The sequence below is a fragment of the Sabethes cyaneus genome, chromosome 2, assembly GCF_943734655.1.
Source record: "Sabethes cyaneus chromosome 2, idSabCyanKW18_F2, whole genome shotgun sequence".
In the NCBI taxonomy this organism is placed as follows: Eukaryota; Metazoa; Arthropoda; class Insecta; order Diptera; family Culicidae; genus Sabethes; species Sabethes cyaneus.
This window is the reverse complement of record NC_071354.1, coordinates 11,899,091-11,916,373: the sequence shown is the minus strand read 5'-3', so window position 1 is coordinate 11,916,373 and position 17,283 is coordinate 11,899,091. Positions and strand designations below refer to the sequence as shown.

General features: G+C 39.7%; 1 protein-coding gene across 1 annotated transcript in view; it reads left to right on the top strand.

Moving 5' to 3' along the window:
• Positions 1-13,866: 13,866 nt before the first annotated feature.
• Positions 13,867-17,283, top strand: part of LOC128733866 (tetra-peptide repeat homeobox protein 1-like) — a 56,316-nt gene continuing 52,899 nt past the window's right edge. The window contains exon 1 of the mRNA XM_053827705.1: positions 13,867-14,688. Coding sequence (XP_053683680.1) covers positions 13,867-14,688 — 822 coding nt within the window. The remainder of the gene's footprint in view (positions 14,689-17,283) is intronic.

Genomic DNA, 17,283 nt, shown 5'->3' with positions numbered 1-17,283 from the left:
TCTTTTTTTGTCTTCTCGGGCCTTTAAAATCAGTCTAGAGAATGTTAAGCTCAGTTTGGGATCTTTTGTCGCCTTTTCTAGCTTGTAAAAGCGACTTAGAGTCATTCTAAACTTAATTTTGGATCTTTTTCGCCATAAGAGACCAACTTTATAAGAGGTTTAAAAATTTTGACAGAGTTTGGGACTATTTTTTAACCATTTTTGTCATTTTGAAGCGGTTTATAACGATTTTAAGTCCAATTTGGAATCATCTTTTGCCGTATCTAGCCTCTTGAAGTACGGTGGGGGCGCCATTATTAGTCCTGTTGACCATATTGGACCTATTTTTACTGCAATCATCTATATCTACAATGAAGGGCTATATCAACCATATTTTTAGCCCATTTTGATTGAAGCACAGATGAAACTTACACTTAGGTTAGAAAAACTCCGAGATAATAGTTTATTATTGCGATTTCACACTCAATTTGAGATTTTTACCTGTTCTGGGCTTTAAAATCAGTTTTAAGCCATTGTAAGCCAAATCTGGGATCAATTTTTGCCTTCTTTGGCTTTTAAAAGTAGTTTAAAGCAATTCTAAGCTAAGGGTTAGAAAAATTCTAACTTAACTTGGGACCATTTTTGCTACTTTTGACATTTTGAAGCGATTTATAACAATTCTAAGCTCAATTTGGGATCACATTTTGACATTTATGGTCTTTAGAAGTGGTTTAGAGCAATTCTAAACTTAATTTAGGATCTTCTTTTGCCTCTTCTGGCCTTTACAATCAGTGCATAGTGATTCTAAGCTCAATTTGGGATCAGTTTTCGCCTTTATTAGCCTTTGGAAGCAGTTATGAGGAATTCTAAGCCAAATTTGAGATAAGTTTTTTACCCATTGAAGTTGTTAGGAGCTCAACTCGAAATCATTTTCTGACTTGTTTGGCCTTTAGAAGCAGCTTGAAGCAATTTAGAACTCAATTTGAGGTCTGTTTTTGCCTTCTATGGCGTTTGGAAGCAATTCTAGTCTAAATTTAAGATTGTTTTTTTGGCCTTTAGAAGTGGTCTAAAGGGAATCCAAACTCAATCTTATAATCTTTTCCTGGCCTTTAGAAGAAGCTAAAAGCAATTTTAAGCTCAATTTGAAATAATTTTTGGCCGATCATGTTCTTCAAAAGCAGTTCGGAGCAATTTTAAACTCAATTAGAGATCTATTTTGCCTTCTCTAGCCTTTAGAAGCAGCTTAGAGAAATTCTAAACTCAATTCGGGGTCTTCTTTTGACTTTTCAGGCTTTTAGAAATAGTTTATAGTGATTCTAAGCTCAATTTGAGATCAATAATTGCCTTTTCTGGCATTCAGATGTTGTTTAGAATTGAGATCTTGTTCTGCCTTTTATGGTCTTTAGAAGCAGCATAGAGCAATTCTAAGCACAATTTTTGATTACTTTTGACCGTTCCTATTCCTCAGAAGCAGTTCGCATCTCAATTCTAAGCTATATTTGGGATCAGTTTTTGGACTTTAGATGTGTTAGAAGTGAATCTAAACTCAATTTGAAATCATTATCGGACCTTTCTGGCCTTTAGAAACAGCTTAAAGCAATTCTAAGCTCAATAAGAGGTCTGTTTTTGCCTTCTATGGCCTTTGGAAGCAGTTCAGAGCAATTCTAAGCTAAATTTTGCATTATATTTTGCGTTTTTGAAGTGGTCTAAAGTGAATCTAAACTCAACTTCGAAATCTTTTTCTAACTTTTCTGGCCTTTAGAAGTAGCTTAAAGCAATTCTAAGCTCAATTTAAAATTATTTTCGGCCGATTCTGTTCTTCAGAAGCAGTTCGGAGCAATTCTTAACTCAATTAGAGATCTATTTTGCCTTCTCTAGCCTTTAGAAGCAGCTTAGAGAAATTCTAAACTCAATTCGGGGTCTTCTTTTGACTTTTCAGGCTTTTAGAAGTAATTTATAGTGATACTAAGCTCAATTTGATATCACTGATTGCCTTTTCTGGCATTCAGAAGTTGTTTAGAGCGGTACTAAACTCAATTTGAGATCTATTTTTGTCTTCTCTGGCCTTTGGAAGCAGCTTTGAGTAATTCTAATCCAAATTTGGGATCATTTTTTGACCTTTAGAAGTGGTTAGGAGCGAGTCTAAACTCAACTGGAAATCTTTTTCTGACTTTTCTGGCCTTTAGAGCAGACTAAAGCAATTCTAAGCTCAATTTGAGAATAGTTTTTGCCGACCCTGGCCTTTAGAAGCTGTTTAGAGGGATTTTAAGCACAATTGGTCGGTGTTAAATCAGATCGACTTAGTTCAAACTCTGATTTCGAGAAAAACGCGTTCAAAATTTGCTGCTCTGTATGGTTTGTAGCTATCAATCGTTCGAAATCATGTCATAACTCTCGCTGTTTGCAACATTTATGTAGTCTGCTTAGAGTAAAATGTAGCTTAGAAATTTCTTGATCGTTTGCTGTCATTAACTCATTTTCTTAAATTTTGCGACTTGATCCGGTATGACTTAACACCGACCAATTTAGGGTCTATTTTCGCCTTCTGTGGCCTTTGGACTCAGTTTGGAGCAATTCTAGGCTAAATTTCGGATCCTTTTTTCGCCTTTATCAGTAATTTGGAACGATTTTAAGCTCAATTTAACAACTTTTTTTTTGGCTATTTTGGCCTTCAGAAGCAGCGTAGAGCAATTTTAAACACAATTTGGGATCAGTTTTTGACCTTTAGAAGTTGTTAGGAGCAAATCTAAACTCAATGTGATATCATTTTCTGACTTTTCTGGCCTTTAAAAGCAGCTTAAAGCAATTCTAAGCACAATTTGAGGTCTATTTTTGCCTCCTATGACCTTTGGAAGTAATTCAGAGTAATTCTAGGCAAAATTTTGGATTATTTTTTGGCCTTTAGAACTGGTCTCAAGTGAATCCAAACTCTATCTTGAAATTTTTTTCTAACATTTCTACCCTTTAGAAGAAGCTTAAAGCAATTTGAAATTATTTTTTGCCGATCATGTTCTTCAGAAGCAGTTCGGAGCAATTCTAAGCTCAATTTGATATCTATTTTGCCTTCTCTAGCCTTTAGAAGCAGTTCAGAGAAATTCTAAACTCAATTTGAGGCCTTTTTTGCCTTTTCAGGTTTTTAGAAGTAGTTCATGGTTATTCTAAACTCAATTTGAGATCTTGTTCTGCCTTTTTGGCCTTTAGAAACAGCTTAGAGCAATTCTAAGCTCAATTTAAGGTATGTTTTTGCCTTCTATAGCCTTTGGAAGCAGTTCAGAGCAATTCTAAGCTAAATTTTGCATTATTTTTTGGGCTTTAGAAGTGGTCTAAAAGGGAATCTAAGCTCCATTTCGAAATCTTTTTCTAACTTTTCTGGCCTTTAGAAGCAGCTTAAAGCAATCCTAAGCTCAATTTGAAATTATTTTTGGTCAATCCTGTTCTTCAGAAGCAGTTCGGAGCAATTTCAAGCTCAATTAGAGATTTATTTTGCCTTCTCTAGCCTTTAGACGCAGTTTAGAGAAATTCTAAACTCAAATTGGGGTCTCCCTTTGCCTTTTCAGGCTTTTAGAAGTAGTTTACAGTGATTCTAAGCTCAATTTGAGGCCTTGTTCTGCCTTTTTTAGTCTTTAGAAGCAATGTAGAGTAATTCTAAGCTCAATTTGAGATCTATTTTGTCTTCTCTGGTCTTTGGAAGCAGCTTTGTGTAATTCTAATCTGAATTTAGGATCATTTTTTGACCTTTAGACGTGGTTAGAAGCAAGTCTAAACTCAATTAGAAAGCTTTTTCTGACAATTCTGGCCTTTAGAAGCAATATGAAGCAATTCTAAGCTCAATTTGAGATTAGTTTTCGCCGTTCCTGGTTGTTTAGAGGGATTTTAAGCACAATTCAAGGTCTATTTCCGCCTTCTTTGGCCTTTGGCAGTTTAGAGCAGTTCTAAGCTGAATTTCGGATAACTTTTCGCCTTACGCAGTAGTTTGGAACGATCCTAAAATCAATTTATTATCTTTTTTGGCTTTTCTAGCCTTAAAAAGCAGCATAGAGCAATTCTAATCACAGTTTGGGGTTACTTTTGTTGATCGTTCCTATTCCTCAGAAGCAGTTCAGAGAGGGATTCTAAGCTCAACTGTGGAATATTTTTACCTTCTCTGGTCTTTAAGCAGTTTTTAAAAATTCTAAACTCAATTTGGGGTGTTCTTCTGCCTTTCAAGGCATTTTGAGGCAATTTATAGTTCATTTATTTTATTTATTGTTGTTCACAGTCTTCAATTCTGTACAGACTGGCATTACTATGTACTATCAACTTAAATTAACAATTGCCTTTAATTAACAATAGTGATTCTAAGCTCATCTTGAGATCAGTGATTGTCTTTTCTGGCATTCAGAAGTGATTTAAAGCGATTCTAAACTCAATTTAAGATCTTGTTCTGCCCTTTTTGGCAGGCTTCATTCTCGGTTTTTTGCTCAGTAGATGCTCATTTGACTACAGCGCCTCAACTAAACAAAAGTCAAAAAAGTAGTGTAAAGGGCGATTGTAGAGCTAAATATTATCTACATTATTGTTGAAGAAAGTATAGTTCGATCTTTTGTATTTACGGCGCTATGGGGCTGCTACCCCGTTGGTGGCAAAAAGAGCGCTCATTTGGCTACCAACGTGGTAGCAATCGCATGGCTCCGTAAATGCAAAAGATAAAAGCATACTTTCTTCCACAATAGTGTAGATAATAATAAGCTCTACAATCGCCTTCAACACTACTTTTTCGAATTCTGGTTAGTTGAGGCGCAGTAGTCAATTGAGCATCTACTGAGCATAAAACCGAGAATGAAGCCTGCTTTTTGGCCTTTAGAAACAGTTTAGAGCAATTCTATTTTCAATTTAAGAACATTGATTATCTTTTCTGGCTTTTATAAGCGGTTTTGAGCGATACCTAGCCAAATTTGGGTCAATTTTTTGCCTTTGCAAGTTTTCAGTAGCAGTTTAGAGCGATTATAACCATATTTAACCGTTTTTGCCTTTAAAGCGCTTTACAGCGTTTTAAGTTTTAAGTTTAATTGGGAATTTTCCTTTACCTTTCCTGGCCTTTGTAAGCAGTTCAAAGCAATTCTAAACTCAGGTTTAGAGAGATTCTTACTTGATTTGGTACCATTTTTTGCCAGTTTTGACCTTGTGAAGCAGTTTAGAACGATTCTAAGCTCAATTTGGGGTCATATTTTGGCTTTCATGGTTTCTAAAACCAGTTTAGAGTAATTCTAAGCTAAATTTGGGATCATTATTTACTTTTCTGGTTTTTTGAAGTGATCTATAAGCTATTATTTTTAACTCAATTTGAGGTTGTTTTGCCTTTAATGGTCAGTTTATAGCAGTTCTAAGCTGAGTTTAAGATTTGCTTCCCATTTCTGGTCTTCGGAAGCAGCTCGGAGCGATTCTAGGCTTAATTAGAGATCTTTTTTGTCTTCTCTGACCTTTCGAACTAGTTTAGCGCAATTCTAAATTCAATGTGGGTTAATTTCTTGCCTGTTCTGCCCTTTAGAAACGGTTTAGAGTGAATCTAAGTTCAATTTGGCATCATTAATGGCCTTTCCTGCTTTTCAGAAGCTGTTTAGAGCAATTCTAAAGCTCTGTATTTTAACATTTTTCTGACCTTAGAGCGTTTTTCAGCTCAATTTTGGATCTTTCTTCGCCGTTTCTGGCTCTTTAGGGCAGTAAGAGTAACTCTAAGCTCAATTTGGGTTCTTCTTTTGCCTATTCTGACATTTAGAACCAGTTTATATCGATTCTATGCTCAATTCTGGAATTTTTTTCGTCGTTTTATGACGGGTTAGAAAAATTCTGACTAAATTTAGGACCATGTTTTGCCATTTTTAGTCTTTAGAAGCCGTTTATGACAATTTTAAACCCAATTTAGGATCCTTTTTTGCCTTTTATGGCCTTTAGAAACCGTGTAGAACTATTACAAGCTCAATTTGCAATCATTTTTGGTCTTCCCTGGTTTTCAGAAGCAGAAGTCATTCTGAACTCATCTCTTTTTTGGCCTTTAGAATTACTTCTAAATTTTGAGTCATTATTGGCTTCCAGAGCGATTCTAGTCACAATTTGTGATTTTTTAGGGAAATTTGAGCATTCTTAATTTGAGATCGTATTTCGCCGTTTCCATTTCGGCGAATTCCGGAAGCAATTCAGTACGATTCTAATTTCGTAATTCAAATAATTTTTTGCTTTCTCTGGCCTTTAGAAGCGATCTAGAGCCAATCTAAGCTCAATTTGGGATCTTATTTCCACTTTTTCTGATTACAAGCGGGACAGACAAAATCTGATCTAACTTGCGACCATTATTTGACCCTTAGAAGCAGTTTAAAACATTACTAAGCCCAATTTGGGAGCGGTTTTTGCTTTTTCTGGCCTTTAGAAGTGGTATAGATTGATTCTAACCTCAATTTGAGATCTTTTTGCCTTTTCTTAAAAGTAATTTAAATTAATTCTAAGTTCAATTTGGAATCATTTTTGACGCAGGACTACGTCTTTGATTTTTATTCTTTCTATATGGGGGTACACTTTAAAAAAAGAAAAGGGAACATGTAACGAAAAGTGGTTATAGTTTGCACGCTAATAACTCAGTCATCCGTCAATAGATTCTAGAGATATTGGTATCAATCGATGGGAAATTTTCCAACAGTCATTTAATAATCTAACATACGTTTAATAATTGAGAAAATATTAGACGAATATTCATTATTTTCATTTTTTTGCCTTCCCACGTCAATGCTTCCCTAGCACGGATGACAGAAATATATACGAGATGAGCTATGGGTTAAGCTCCCTTATGATTGTATTTAATTTACACCCTATAGAATCCGATCGAAAATTGTTGAGCTTCAGCTGTTGCTGCTTCCCCAGATAAGGCAACGAAGACATCCAAATTCAGCAAGCGAGACGCCAACAAACTATTCCTTACCTTTCGGTGCGCATCGTCATTCGGTCAGCGGCTTTGGTTGGTGACACATCGGCAAGCAGCTAGCTTGCGACACATAACAACTTAACATCATAAACGTAAAAGTCTATTTTAATTACAGATTCTACCAGTAGCGTTTGTCCGGTAAACAGTATGCCCACCACGAGTCAGAAATTTGAGAATTCGAGGCTAACAAACGGACCTTTTCAGGTCCATCATTTAAATTAGCTGAAGAGTTGAAATTATGAATTTCTCACATGTAAGAACACAATCCTTTAATGGGCTTCTATATATGAAATTTATACAAAAATCACCGGCTTTAGCATAGGGAAACGAATTGTTCTACATTCGTAGTCCTACGTCAAGCCCGCAGGCCGTATACTAGGCATGGACCTTTGTACTTTTACCATTTCTGGTCTTCAAAAGCTTTTTAGAGCCATTCTAAACTCCATTTGGCCAGTAGAACCAGTTTAGAGCAATTCTAAGCTAAATTTGGGATCATATTTCGATTTTTCTAGCCTTTAGCATTCGTTAAGAGCAATTAGAAACACAGTTTGAGATCTTTTCTGCCTTTTCTGGGTCTAAGAATCAGTTTTTCAGCTTAATTAACGCATCTAGCATTATGGCTCTACTTTGTCAACATCTTTTGTCTTGCTTTTCTTTTTAAACTAAGGCTTTGCTGTTTTCAAACTAATATTAAACATGGAAGTGATTTTTTTTCAACAAAAAGAAAATGAAAATTATTATTTGATTGGTACATATCGTTGATAAATGATGAAAGTTACTATTTCATATCAATTTTTTGGGGTGATTTTCAAATCGCTGCCTCAATCGTAGAAAAAATTAATATTCTCCTTACGGAACCGCCTTGCCGCCTCAATATCCACGTCTCAGTGAAGAAAACAAGAGGAAAATGATGAGCCTCCAAGGATTTCGCCCCTCGGAAAGCGTAGACAGCCATTACCCCGACCGAAGAGATGGATAGTGTCTAATAATTCCGGACCGGTTGATTAGAAAGGTGTAGAAAGCGTGTGTGCGTATGTGTAGTAGCTATGTTTACCCCCAAGGAGAAGCTGAGATGTTGCTGGAATACCAAACAATTGTCATCCCCTTCTTGTGACGGACGGGCTTCCCCATAATATGGGGCTAAAACCAACCACCGAAACAACTCTCCCGAAGCCGACGAGAGGTGATTACGGCCGGAATTTATCTGCATTCCGGTGACAAACATTAAGCAGCGATAAATTTAATATACTTGGTAAGATTATAAAGTACCGCCATTTATACCGGTGTTTAACTTTTAACTCCTCAAGTTTGGGCCGCATTTTACCGACTGCCTACCTACTCACTACTGGTGCTGGTTGGGGTCTGAGCCTCGAATCATTTTCGGCACGAGGCAGAGCGTGAAGGATCAAAAGTACATTTACGTAATCTTAAGCAACGACGACGACGATGGCGGAGCGAAACTATTTTCCTCTGTAGCGAGCGGTGGCAGCTGTAAACACCAAATTCGGGGCCCGGCTCCTAGTAAGTTGGGTGCTTGAAAACTGCTATGAATGTGTAATAAAATTTAAATAATTTCCTTCCGAGGGATAAACTACCTACAGGTCGGCGATGGTGTAAGAAGGATTAAGGACGGTAAAAAGTATGCACCACATTCCGGAGGATCGGCAAAGAATGTGGCAAGTCGGTAATGACACTTTACCGGATGGAACTTGTTGGTGCTCGTTACCGGAGATCAACTCTTAAAACTTTTGTTTATGGTTCGGACCGATTACAGCTACATTAATCGCCGGGTCATTGCAATTATTTTGTAGCAAAATCTTCTCTGCTGTTAAGTTCTGTCATTTGTCGAATACCGCCCGGATTGAGGAGGACAGATTCGATTCGTTTCGCATAATTGAATTCCAAAACCCGCTTATTATCGTAATCATCCATCCTTGGGTTGTGTTCGAAAAACGTACCTTCAACACACATGTGCGTGAGGCCTTCCACCATCTCACTTTCTTCCTCGTTTTCTCTTACCCATATGATATTAAAACGAAAAGCCGGTAGCTAATCAGAAATAGGCAATAACAAAGGCAATAATCATCATATTCATCACCTTTTCCTGACACGCTTTATCGAGCAACAGTACCAGTAGCAGCAGCAGCATTTGTCTGGGGGGGATCGGGAAATTGTTTTCGGTGCCAATTTGCACACCCACCGAAAAACCCGCCCACCACGACGACGACCAACCACGCACGGGGCACCAAAATCCATAATCATCACCATAATCGTGAAACCGGCAGAAGCAGCTAGGCAGGCAAGCACTGACAGACTGACAATTCTTACACTTACCGGAGCGGAAAGCCAGGATTGCATCGCATCGGTCGGGGACGACAAACGTATTTCTGCAAATTGCCACATGATGGAGATAATAATGGAATAAAAATAAAAGTAGATATTACCCCCGAGCTTGTGAGATTGGGGGGAAATGGGGGGTCTTATAAGCCAGAACCAATGCGCTCGTTGCTTGGAAAAGCGAGGTCGCGCAATTGATTTCGGTCGTTCAGTCAATTTGTTGAATTAGGAAGGTGCGACGAATTACAGTGTCCCTTTGGAAGGAGGTTTCACCCAAAATTTCTTAACTTTTCCTAGAATTTCATCGAATTTTACGTTGTAAATTGTCCTGAAAGCTGTTGTAATAAATCGTAATAAAAGTACCGCAAGGTAGTCGAATAGGACCATTGCTTTTTATCCATTTTTATGCACTAATTTGTTGTCAGCAGTGCAGTGGTTTCCAATCAGCACAGATGCGAAAAAAAAGAAACCTTAAGCTATGATTAACTCAACAGATCGGCTTTGGTTTCTCCTGCTGCCGAAATTCAAACCAGATAAGATTGAAACAGATTTGCTATGCTGCTCCCACTGTGTCTACCTCCCAGCCCAGTGCAGGTGTAGGTAACTAGGAAAAACGAAAACATACTTCTCCCCGTTGAAGATAGTGGTTACCTAGAGGAAAAAGAGTGAAAGTTAGCATCAATGGGATGCTCTGCTGCTTCGGGTTTTCGGGCAGGCCGACGACGACCGGATGAGGGTGAAATTAAATAGTACACGCTTCTGTAACACGCCCGTGCGCTGTTCCTTTCTCTTTCGTACGATTTTCAGCCAGGCGAAAAGTTTATTAAATTAAATTTTATTAAATTAAACTGTATCCGTGTTGTACAATAGAGATGAGGTTTCTCCCCCGCCCGCTTCGGCTGCGGCTCCGTTCTCCAGCGTCGGTTCTAGTTTTCCGGGCGAGACGCCTTGACTATAAAATTAAATGTAGAATTTAAAACATTTAAACACTCGGTTAACCCATCTTCGTACCCTGGAGAAGGGGATGCGGATCAAAGCAAACCAGTGAGGATAGATTTTTGAGAGTGCTCCTTTCGCCACTCCCGCTAGTCAGTAGGCGCTGGGGCCGGCTGGGAGTGAACGTGAAAACACAGCAAGCAAGGCACATAAACAAAAGAGAGCAGTCTTAGCTCCGAAACCATGAAGAGGATTAGTGTGTGCTTATTAGTTTGTTGTGTAACACTTCTCGTTACCACCGAAGCCCTCCGAGGGGCCGAACATACTCGAGAGCTCAAGCAGCGAGGATTTGGAATCATTGCAAATTGCTAAGCCAGCGTGAAATAGAACACAGGCCAAAGGGAAAAACTAAAAAATAAGCTCGGTCGCCTTCGGTCGTACATTAGGACCTGTTTTAATTAAAACACCCTTAATTTTCGAATAAATTCAATAACAATGTTATTACCTTCTCTGGTTTGGTCTCCGTCCACCAGCCAGCCAGCCAGCGCCGCCATTGCTTCGGTGTGTTCCGGGTCTGTGCCCAGTCAAAACTTGCGCATACAGAGACGGTTTGCACCGGAAACAGAAAATCACACACAAAGCTCGTGTTTGTTTTGCCAGTTTTTCCACACTTCAACACTCCACTGTATCCGAGTAGGCTAGGAAAATTCCAAGCCGGTTAATGAAAACGTCAAAACTTTATCCTTTATCTATCATATTTCCGACCGAAAAAGATAAATAATTTCGCCAAGTAGGTACACAAACTTTAAATTTAGCTTTTTGATAGAATGTCAAAAGAAATATATCTTAACCTAATCGCCAGTACCGGCAATCTTTGCAGCTCGCAAAAAGTTGGATCGTGTTATTCATAGGCCATTGCCGCCGTTTTGCAGTCGTGCAGGGAGCAAAACATACGTTTTACAATTCATATTAACATATTACCAACATATCCCCTTCCATTCCACCGGGGGTCTACTTACAGTGCCAGAGTGTGGAGCTGCTGTAGCAAGCAACCCTTTTGCTCGTGCGGAATTTCCACCCGACTGAACGAACGAGGCTGCGGTGCTTTGAGTTGTGGCGTTGGTTTTGTGCAAATTTTCCGCGTTTTGCAACTCTACACGACCGCAGTCAGCAGCTAGGGCCTAGGGCTGGTAGGCAGGCAGGCTGGCAGGTCGGTAGGCGGGGGCGCAGTCAGCTAGCAGTCATATTTGCACCAATTTGAATTCCATTCACACATCGATTCGGGTTCACAGGAAAAGCCGGTGGAGAAACTGCTTTGGCAAGTTACTTGACACACCTGCCCTCGCTCACGGGGTGCTGTGCAGCGGAGCGTAGCAATCTAGCAAGCGGCGCCGTAAGCAAACTGACGACAGAGATTGGCTATGATCCTGCTTGGAATTCAGGACAGACTCGATTGTGATCTCGGGTGTTGAAGTTATTCATAAGCGTTGTTGGAAAAGTTGGGACACCATAATAAAAATGCGCCGTTCAGTTATTTTTCTGGAAATGAATTTTTGAAGTAAATAAACAGTGAAAACAGTGAACAGAAAAATAGAAAAGAGAAAAGCAGAAAAGCAAAAGAACAAAAAACAGAAAACCGACATCAGACAACAGACAACAGACAACAGACAACAGAAAACAGAAAACAAAAGAGGCAGAAAAATAGAGAAACGGGAAACAGAAAAAAGAAAACAAAAAATACAGAGAAATAGAAAAACAGAAAACAAAAAAAAACAGTGTAACAGAATAACAGGCAAACTGAAAAACAAAAAAAAAACAGAAAAACACAAACAGAAAATCAGGAAGACAAACAATTAGTTAAGCAAAAGCGCAAGAAAAACAGAAAAAAGTGACAAAGTGAAAAACAAAAAAAACAGAAAAATACACAAAGAAAACAGAAACATTGAAAAAAAAAACAGAAAAAAATAAAAACAGAAAAACAGAAGAACAGAAAAATAGAAAAACAATAAAGAGCAAAACAGAAAACTAAAAAACAAAAAACCGACCAAATAAATCGACAAACAGGAACAGGAAAACAAAAGACAGAAAAACTTGAAAAACAGGAAAAAACAGTAAAAACATGTAAATAAAAAAGAATCACAAAGAGGCAGTTGAAAAAAGCGCATAAATGCTTCCAGTGTGGCTAGTCACACTGCGTACTTTTAGTGTGAAATCGACTGAGATAACGCAGAAGTTGATCAACAATCGATGAATGAAGATGACGCTTCCATCGTATTGCCTCTATCTGAGTTATCACAGCTGAAAATTTCACACCCTCTTCGGTGCAATCAGTTGGGCATCACCCCATCGACGAACGTCAGTTCTTACATTAGCACAAAATCGAAGTAAACGCTATAGAATCAAACGGAAGAAGAAAGGCGAAAAACGGAAAACGGAAAGACGAAAGACGAGAAACAAAAAACAGGAGATAGAAAGCGGAAGACGAAAAACGGAAGACAGAAAACGGAAGACGAAAAATGGAAGACGGAAGACGAAAGACGAAAGGCGAAAGACGAAAGACGCAAGACGGAAGAGGGAAGACGTGAAAACGGATGTCGGAAGGCTTGAAGGTGGATGATGGAAGACGAAAGACGGAAGAGGAAAGACGAAAGACGAGAAACAAAAAACAGGAGATAGAAAGCGGAAGACGAAAAACGGAAGACAGAAAACGGAAGACGAAAAATGGAAGACGGAAGACGAAAGACGAAAGGCGAAAGACGAAAGACGCAAGACGGAAGAGGGGAGACGTGAAAACGGATGTCGGAAGGCTTGAAGGTGGATGACGGAAGACGAAAGACGAAAAACAGTAGACGGAAGAGGGAAAACGTAAAACGGATGACGGAAGGCTTGAAGGTGGAAGACGGAAGACGGTAGATGAAGACGGAAAACGGAAAGCGGAATACTATAACATCACTGTTCATTACTTGTTTTACGTTTATCGACGCGGACGGTTTATCGAGGTTTACTTTAGCTATTTGACTTTAGCAATAGCCCGTGGTAGATCAACGGATCTCGGGGTTGCTTGAGGGACTTAGTTCTTCAGTTGGCGAACGCCCGATTGGGGTCGCATTGAATGCACAAAGTCTGAAGTCGAAATGGCTTGTTTTATTATCCGAAGGGTTTGCTTTTATAACTAAATTTTGGTGGAAAATATCGGTAATGCATGTCGATATTTTCCCTATTCTAAATGTACTCTTAAAGCTAAAAAGAGATAGACTACTGGGACAGAAAGATTCTTTGTTCGATACATTTGGTTCTGAAATTGTAATTTGAAACTTTACACCGAGTCACATAGGCCACCGACAGGTCGGAGAGCCAGCTCAGCAAAATGCGTGCACTTGTGAAGTGTATGCATGGCGCTGGTGCTTGCGTTCGGTGCCCGCCGTGTGTCTCAATACGATCGGAGTTGTCTGTTTTGTTTTGCCTGTTGCATAATATTTATTGACATGATGATGTGCATGGCTGGGGTAGAGTACGGATGGTACAATACGGTAGACGTAAAGAGGTAATACGTAAGACGGAAAACGGTAGACGGAGAGCTTCAAGGGGGAAGGTGAAAGTCGAAAGACGAAAGATGAAAAACAGAAAACGGAAGAGATAAGACGGAAAACGAAAGACAACAGATGGAAGGTGGAAATGGATGGTCCTTGTCCCTGTACCTTGTTCTTGTTTTTGCCCCTGTGCTTGACCCTGTCCCTGTTCATGTCCCTGTTCCTGTCCCTGCTCCTGTCCCTGTCCCTGTTCCTGTCCCTGTTCCTGTCCCTGTTCCTGTCCCTGTTCCTGTCCCTGTTCCTGTCCCTGTTCCTGTCCCTGTTCCTGTTCCTGTTCCTGTCGCTGTTCATGTTCCTGTTCCTGTCCCTGTTCCTGTCCCTGTTCCTGTTCCTGTTCCTGTCGCTGTTCATGTTCCTGTTCCTATCCCTGTTCATGTTCCTGACCCTGTTCCTGTTCCTATCCCTGTTCATGTCCCTGTTCCTGTCTCTGTCCCTGTCCCTGTCCCTGTCCCTGTCCCTGTTCCTGTCCCTGTCCCTGTCCCTGTCCCTGTCCCTGTCCCTGTCCCTGTCTCTGTCCCTGTCCCTGTCCCTGTCCCTGTCCCTGTCCCTGTCCCTGTCCCTGTCCCTGTCCCTGTCCCTGTCCCTGTCCCTGTCCCTGTCCCTGTCCCTGTCCCTGTCCCTGTCCCTGTCCCTGTCCCTGTCCCTGTCCCTGTCCCTGTCCCTGTCCCTGTCCCTGTCCCTGTCCCTGTCCCTGTCCCTGTCCCTGTCCCTGTCCCTGTCCCTGTCCCTGTCCCTGTCCCTGTCCCTGTCCCTGTCCCTGTCCCTGTCCCTGTCCCTGTCCCTGTCCCTGTCCCTGTCCCTGTCCCTGTCCCTGTCCCTGTCCCTGTCCCTGTCCCTGTCCCTGTCCCTGTCCCTGTCCCTGTCCCTGTCCCTGTCCCTGTCCCTGTCCCTGTCCCTGTTCTTGTTCTTGTTCTTTTTCTTGTTCTTGTTCTTGTTCTTGTTCTTGTTCTTGTTCTTGTTCTTGTTCTTGTTCCTGTTCTTGTTCTTGTTCTTGTTCTTGTTCTTGTTCTTGTTCTTGTTCTTGTTCTTGTTCTTGTTCTTGTTCTTGTTCTTGTTCTTGTTCTTGTTCTTGTTCTTGTTCTTGTTCTTGTTCTTGTTCTTGTTCTTGTTCTTGTTCTTGTTCTTGTTCTTGTTCTTGTTCTTGTTCTTGTTCTTGTTCTTGTTCTTGTTCTTGTTCTTGTTCTTGTTCTTGTTCTTGTTCTTGTTCTTGTTCTTGTTCTTGTTCTTGTTCTTGTTCTTGTTCTTGTTCTTGTTCTTGTTCTTGTTCTTGTTCTTGTTCTTGTTCTTGTTCTTGTTCTTGTTCTTGTTCTTGTTCTTGTTCTTGTTCTTGTTCTTGTTCTTGTTCTTGTTCTTGTTCTTGTTCTTGTTCTTGTTCTTGTTCTTGTTCTTGTTCTTGTTCTTGTTCTTGTTCTTGTTCTTGTTCTTGTTCTTGTTCTTGTTCTTGTTCTTGTTCTTGTTCTTGTTCTTGTTCTTGTTCTTGTTCTTGTTCTTGTTCTTGTTCTTGTTCTTGTTCTTGTTCTTGTTCTTGTTCTTGTTCTTGTTCTTGTTCTTGTTCTTGTTCTTGTTCTTGTTCTTGTTCTTGTTCTTGTTCTTGTTCTTGTTCTTGTTCTTGTTCTTGTTCTTGTTCTTGTTCTTGTTCTTGTTCTTGTTCTTGTTCTTGTTCTTGTTCTTGTTCTTGTTCTTGTTCTTGTTCTTGTTCTTGTTCTTGTTCTTGTTCTTGTTCTTGTTCTTGTTCTTGTTCTTGTTCTTGTTCTTGTTCTTGTTCTTGTTCTTGTTCTTGTTCTTGTTCTTGTTCTTGTTCTTGTTCTTGTTCTTGTTCTTGTTCTTGTTCTTGTTCTTGTTCTTGTTCTTGTTCTTGTTCTTGTTCTTGTTCTTGTTCTTGTTCTTGTTCTTGTTCTTGTTCTTGTTCTTGTTCTTGTTCTTGTTCTTGTTCTTGTTCTTGTTCTTGTTCTTGTTCTTGTTCTTGTTCTTGTTCTTGTTCTTGTTCTTGTTCTTGTTCTTGTTCTTGTTCTTGTTCTTGTTCTTGTTCTTGTTCTTGTTCTTGTTCTTGTTCTTGTTCTTGTTCTTGTTCTTGTTCTTGTTCTTGTTCTTGTTCTTGTTCTTGTTCTTGTTCTTGTTCTTGTTCTTGTTCTTGTTCTTGTTCTTGTTCTTGTTCTTGTTCTTGTTCTTGTTCTTGTTCTTGTTCTTGTTCTTGTTCTTGTTCTTGTTCTTGTTCTTGTTCTTGTTCTTGTTCTTGTTCTTGTTCTTGTTCTTGTTCTTGTTCTTGTTCTTGTTCTTGTTCTTGTTCTTGTTCTTGTTCTTGTTCTTGTTCTTGTTCTTGTTCTTGTTCTTGTTCTTGTTCTTGTTCTTGTTCTTGTTCTTGTTCTTGTTCTTGTTCTTGTTCTTGTTCTTGTTCTTGTTCTTGTTCTTGTTCTTGTTTTTGTTCTTGTTCTTGTTCTTAGAAAGTTGTTCGATCAGTCAGAAGTCTAATTTCAACACGTCTGTAGAGAATTAGAAAGTTTAACTTCAGTAAATCTCTATTCACTATTTTGCTCTATTTTCTATTCCTTCTATTGTATTATCTAACTTTATATTTCAGTTCCTCAACTAAAATCTCCATTTTAGTTATGATGTCTTGCAAAGTGTCCTTTCAGCTGGGTTCTAAAGTACAAACTTTTAGTTTCGTGTTGATTAATTGAACGCAAAGATAATGTCAACATAAAACCAGCCATCCGGCAGCAGTAAAACAACCAGCAGTGCTATTAAAAACGACCGAAAGTTTTAAACACAAACCCTCTCGCACACAATAGGTAGGTGTCATTTGTTATCGGTGCCGAAATTTATTAATCCCCCAGAATCCTAGAATCCGGCAGAGCGTCATCGAGAACGTCGGGGGTTGAAAGCCCGGTGTGAAAGGGTTCCATCCGGTGGCATCGGTGGTTCGGTTTTTCTAATTGGGCCCAAATTTATGACATCATCGTTAATTTGACAATCTCGGTTTGATAACAGCGAACTTTAGGCGACAGCTTCCTTTCAGAGGTGCTTCTTTATGGAGCACATTAATTGCCCGATCCGGCCTTTCTGCCTGTTGTCGTTTCGTCCGCCACCACCGGAATCGGGGAACCATACAAAACAACTGTCAGTGAAGGTTGCTGCTGCTGCTGGATTACGACCGGTGCCGGTGTGCCGAACGTGTTGTTGGGAGGTGACATATTTTAGGGGCCCACAATCAAGATCCATTTTCTCTGACGTAAGATGGAATTCTGGCACGCAGCGGGATTCTCACAGCCAATTAAGAAGCGTCACCTCTGTCGAGAAAATCAACTAAATTCCTTTCGAATTTCGATTTTTCTGACACAGGACTCTCGGTAACCCACCAACACCCGTGGTCTTCCTATTTGCTAGCGAAGAAATTCGACCTCGTTAGCATAAATCAGGTTTTTAAGAGTGTGACTTTGTGATTGACTAACAATGGCAGCAGCACACACTCGGAGAGGGTTCATCTTTACC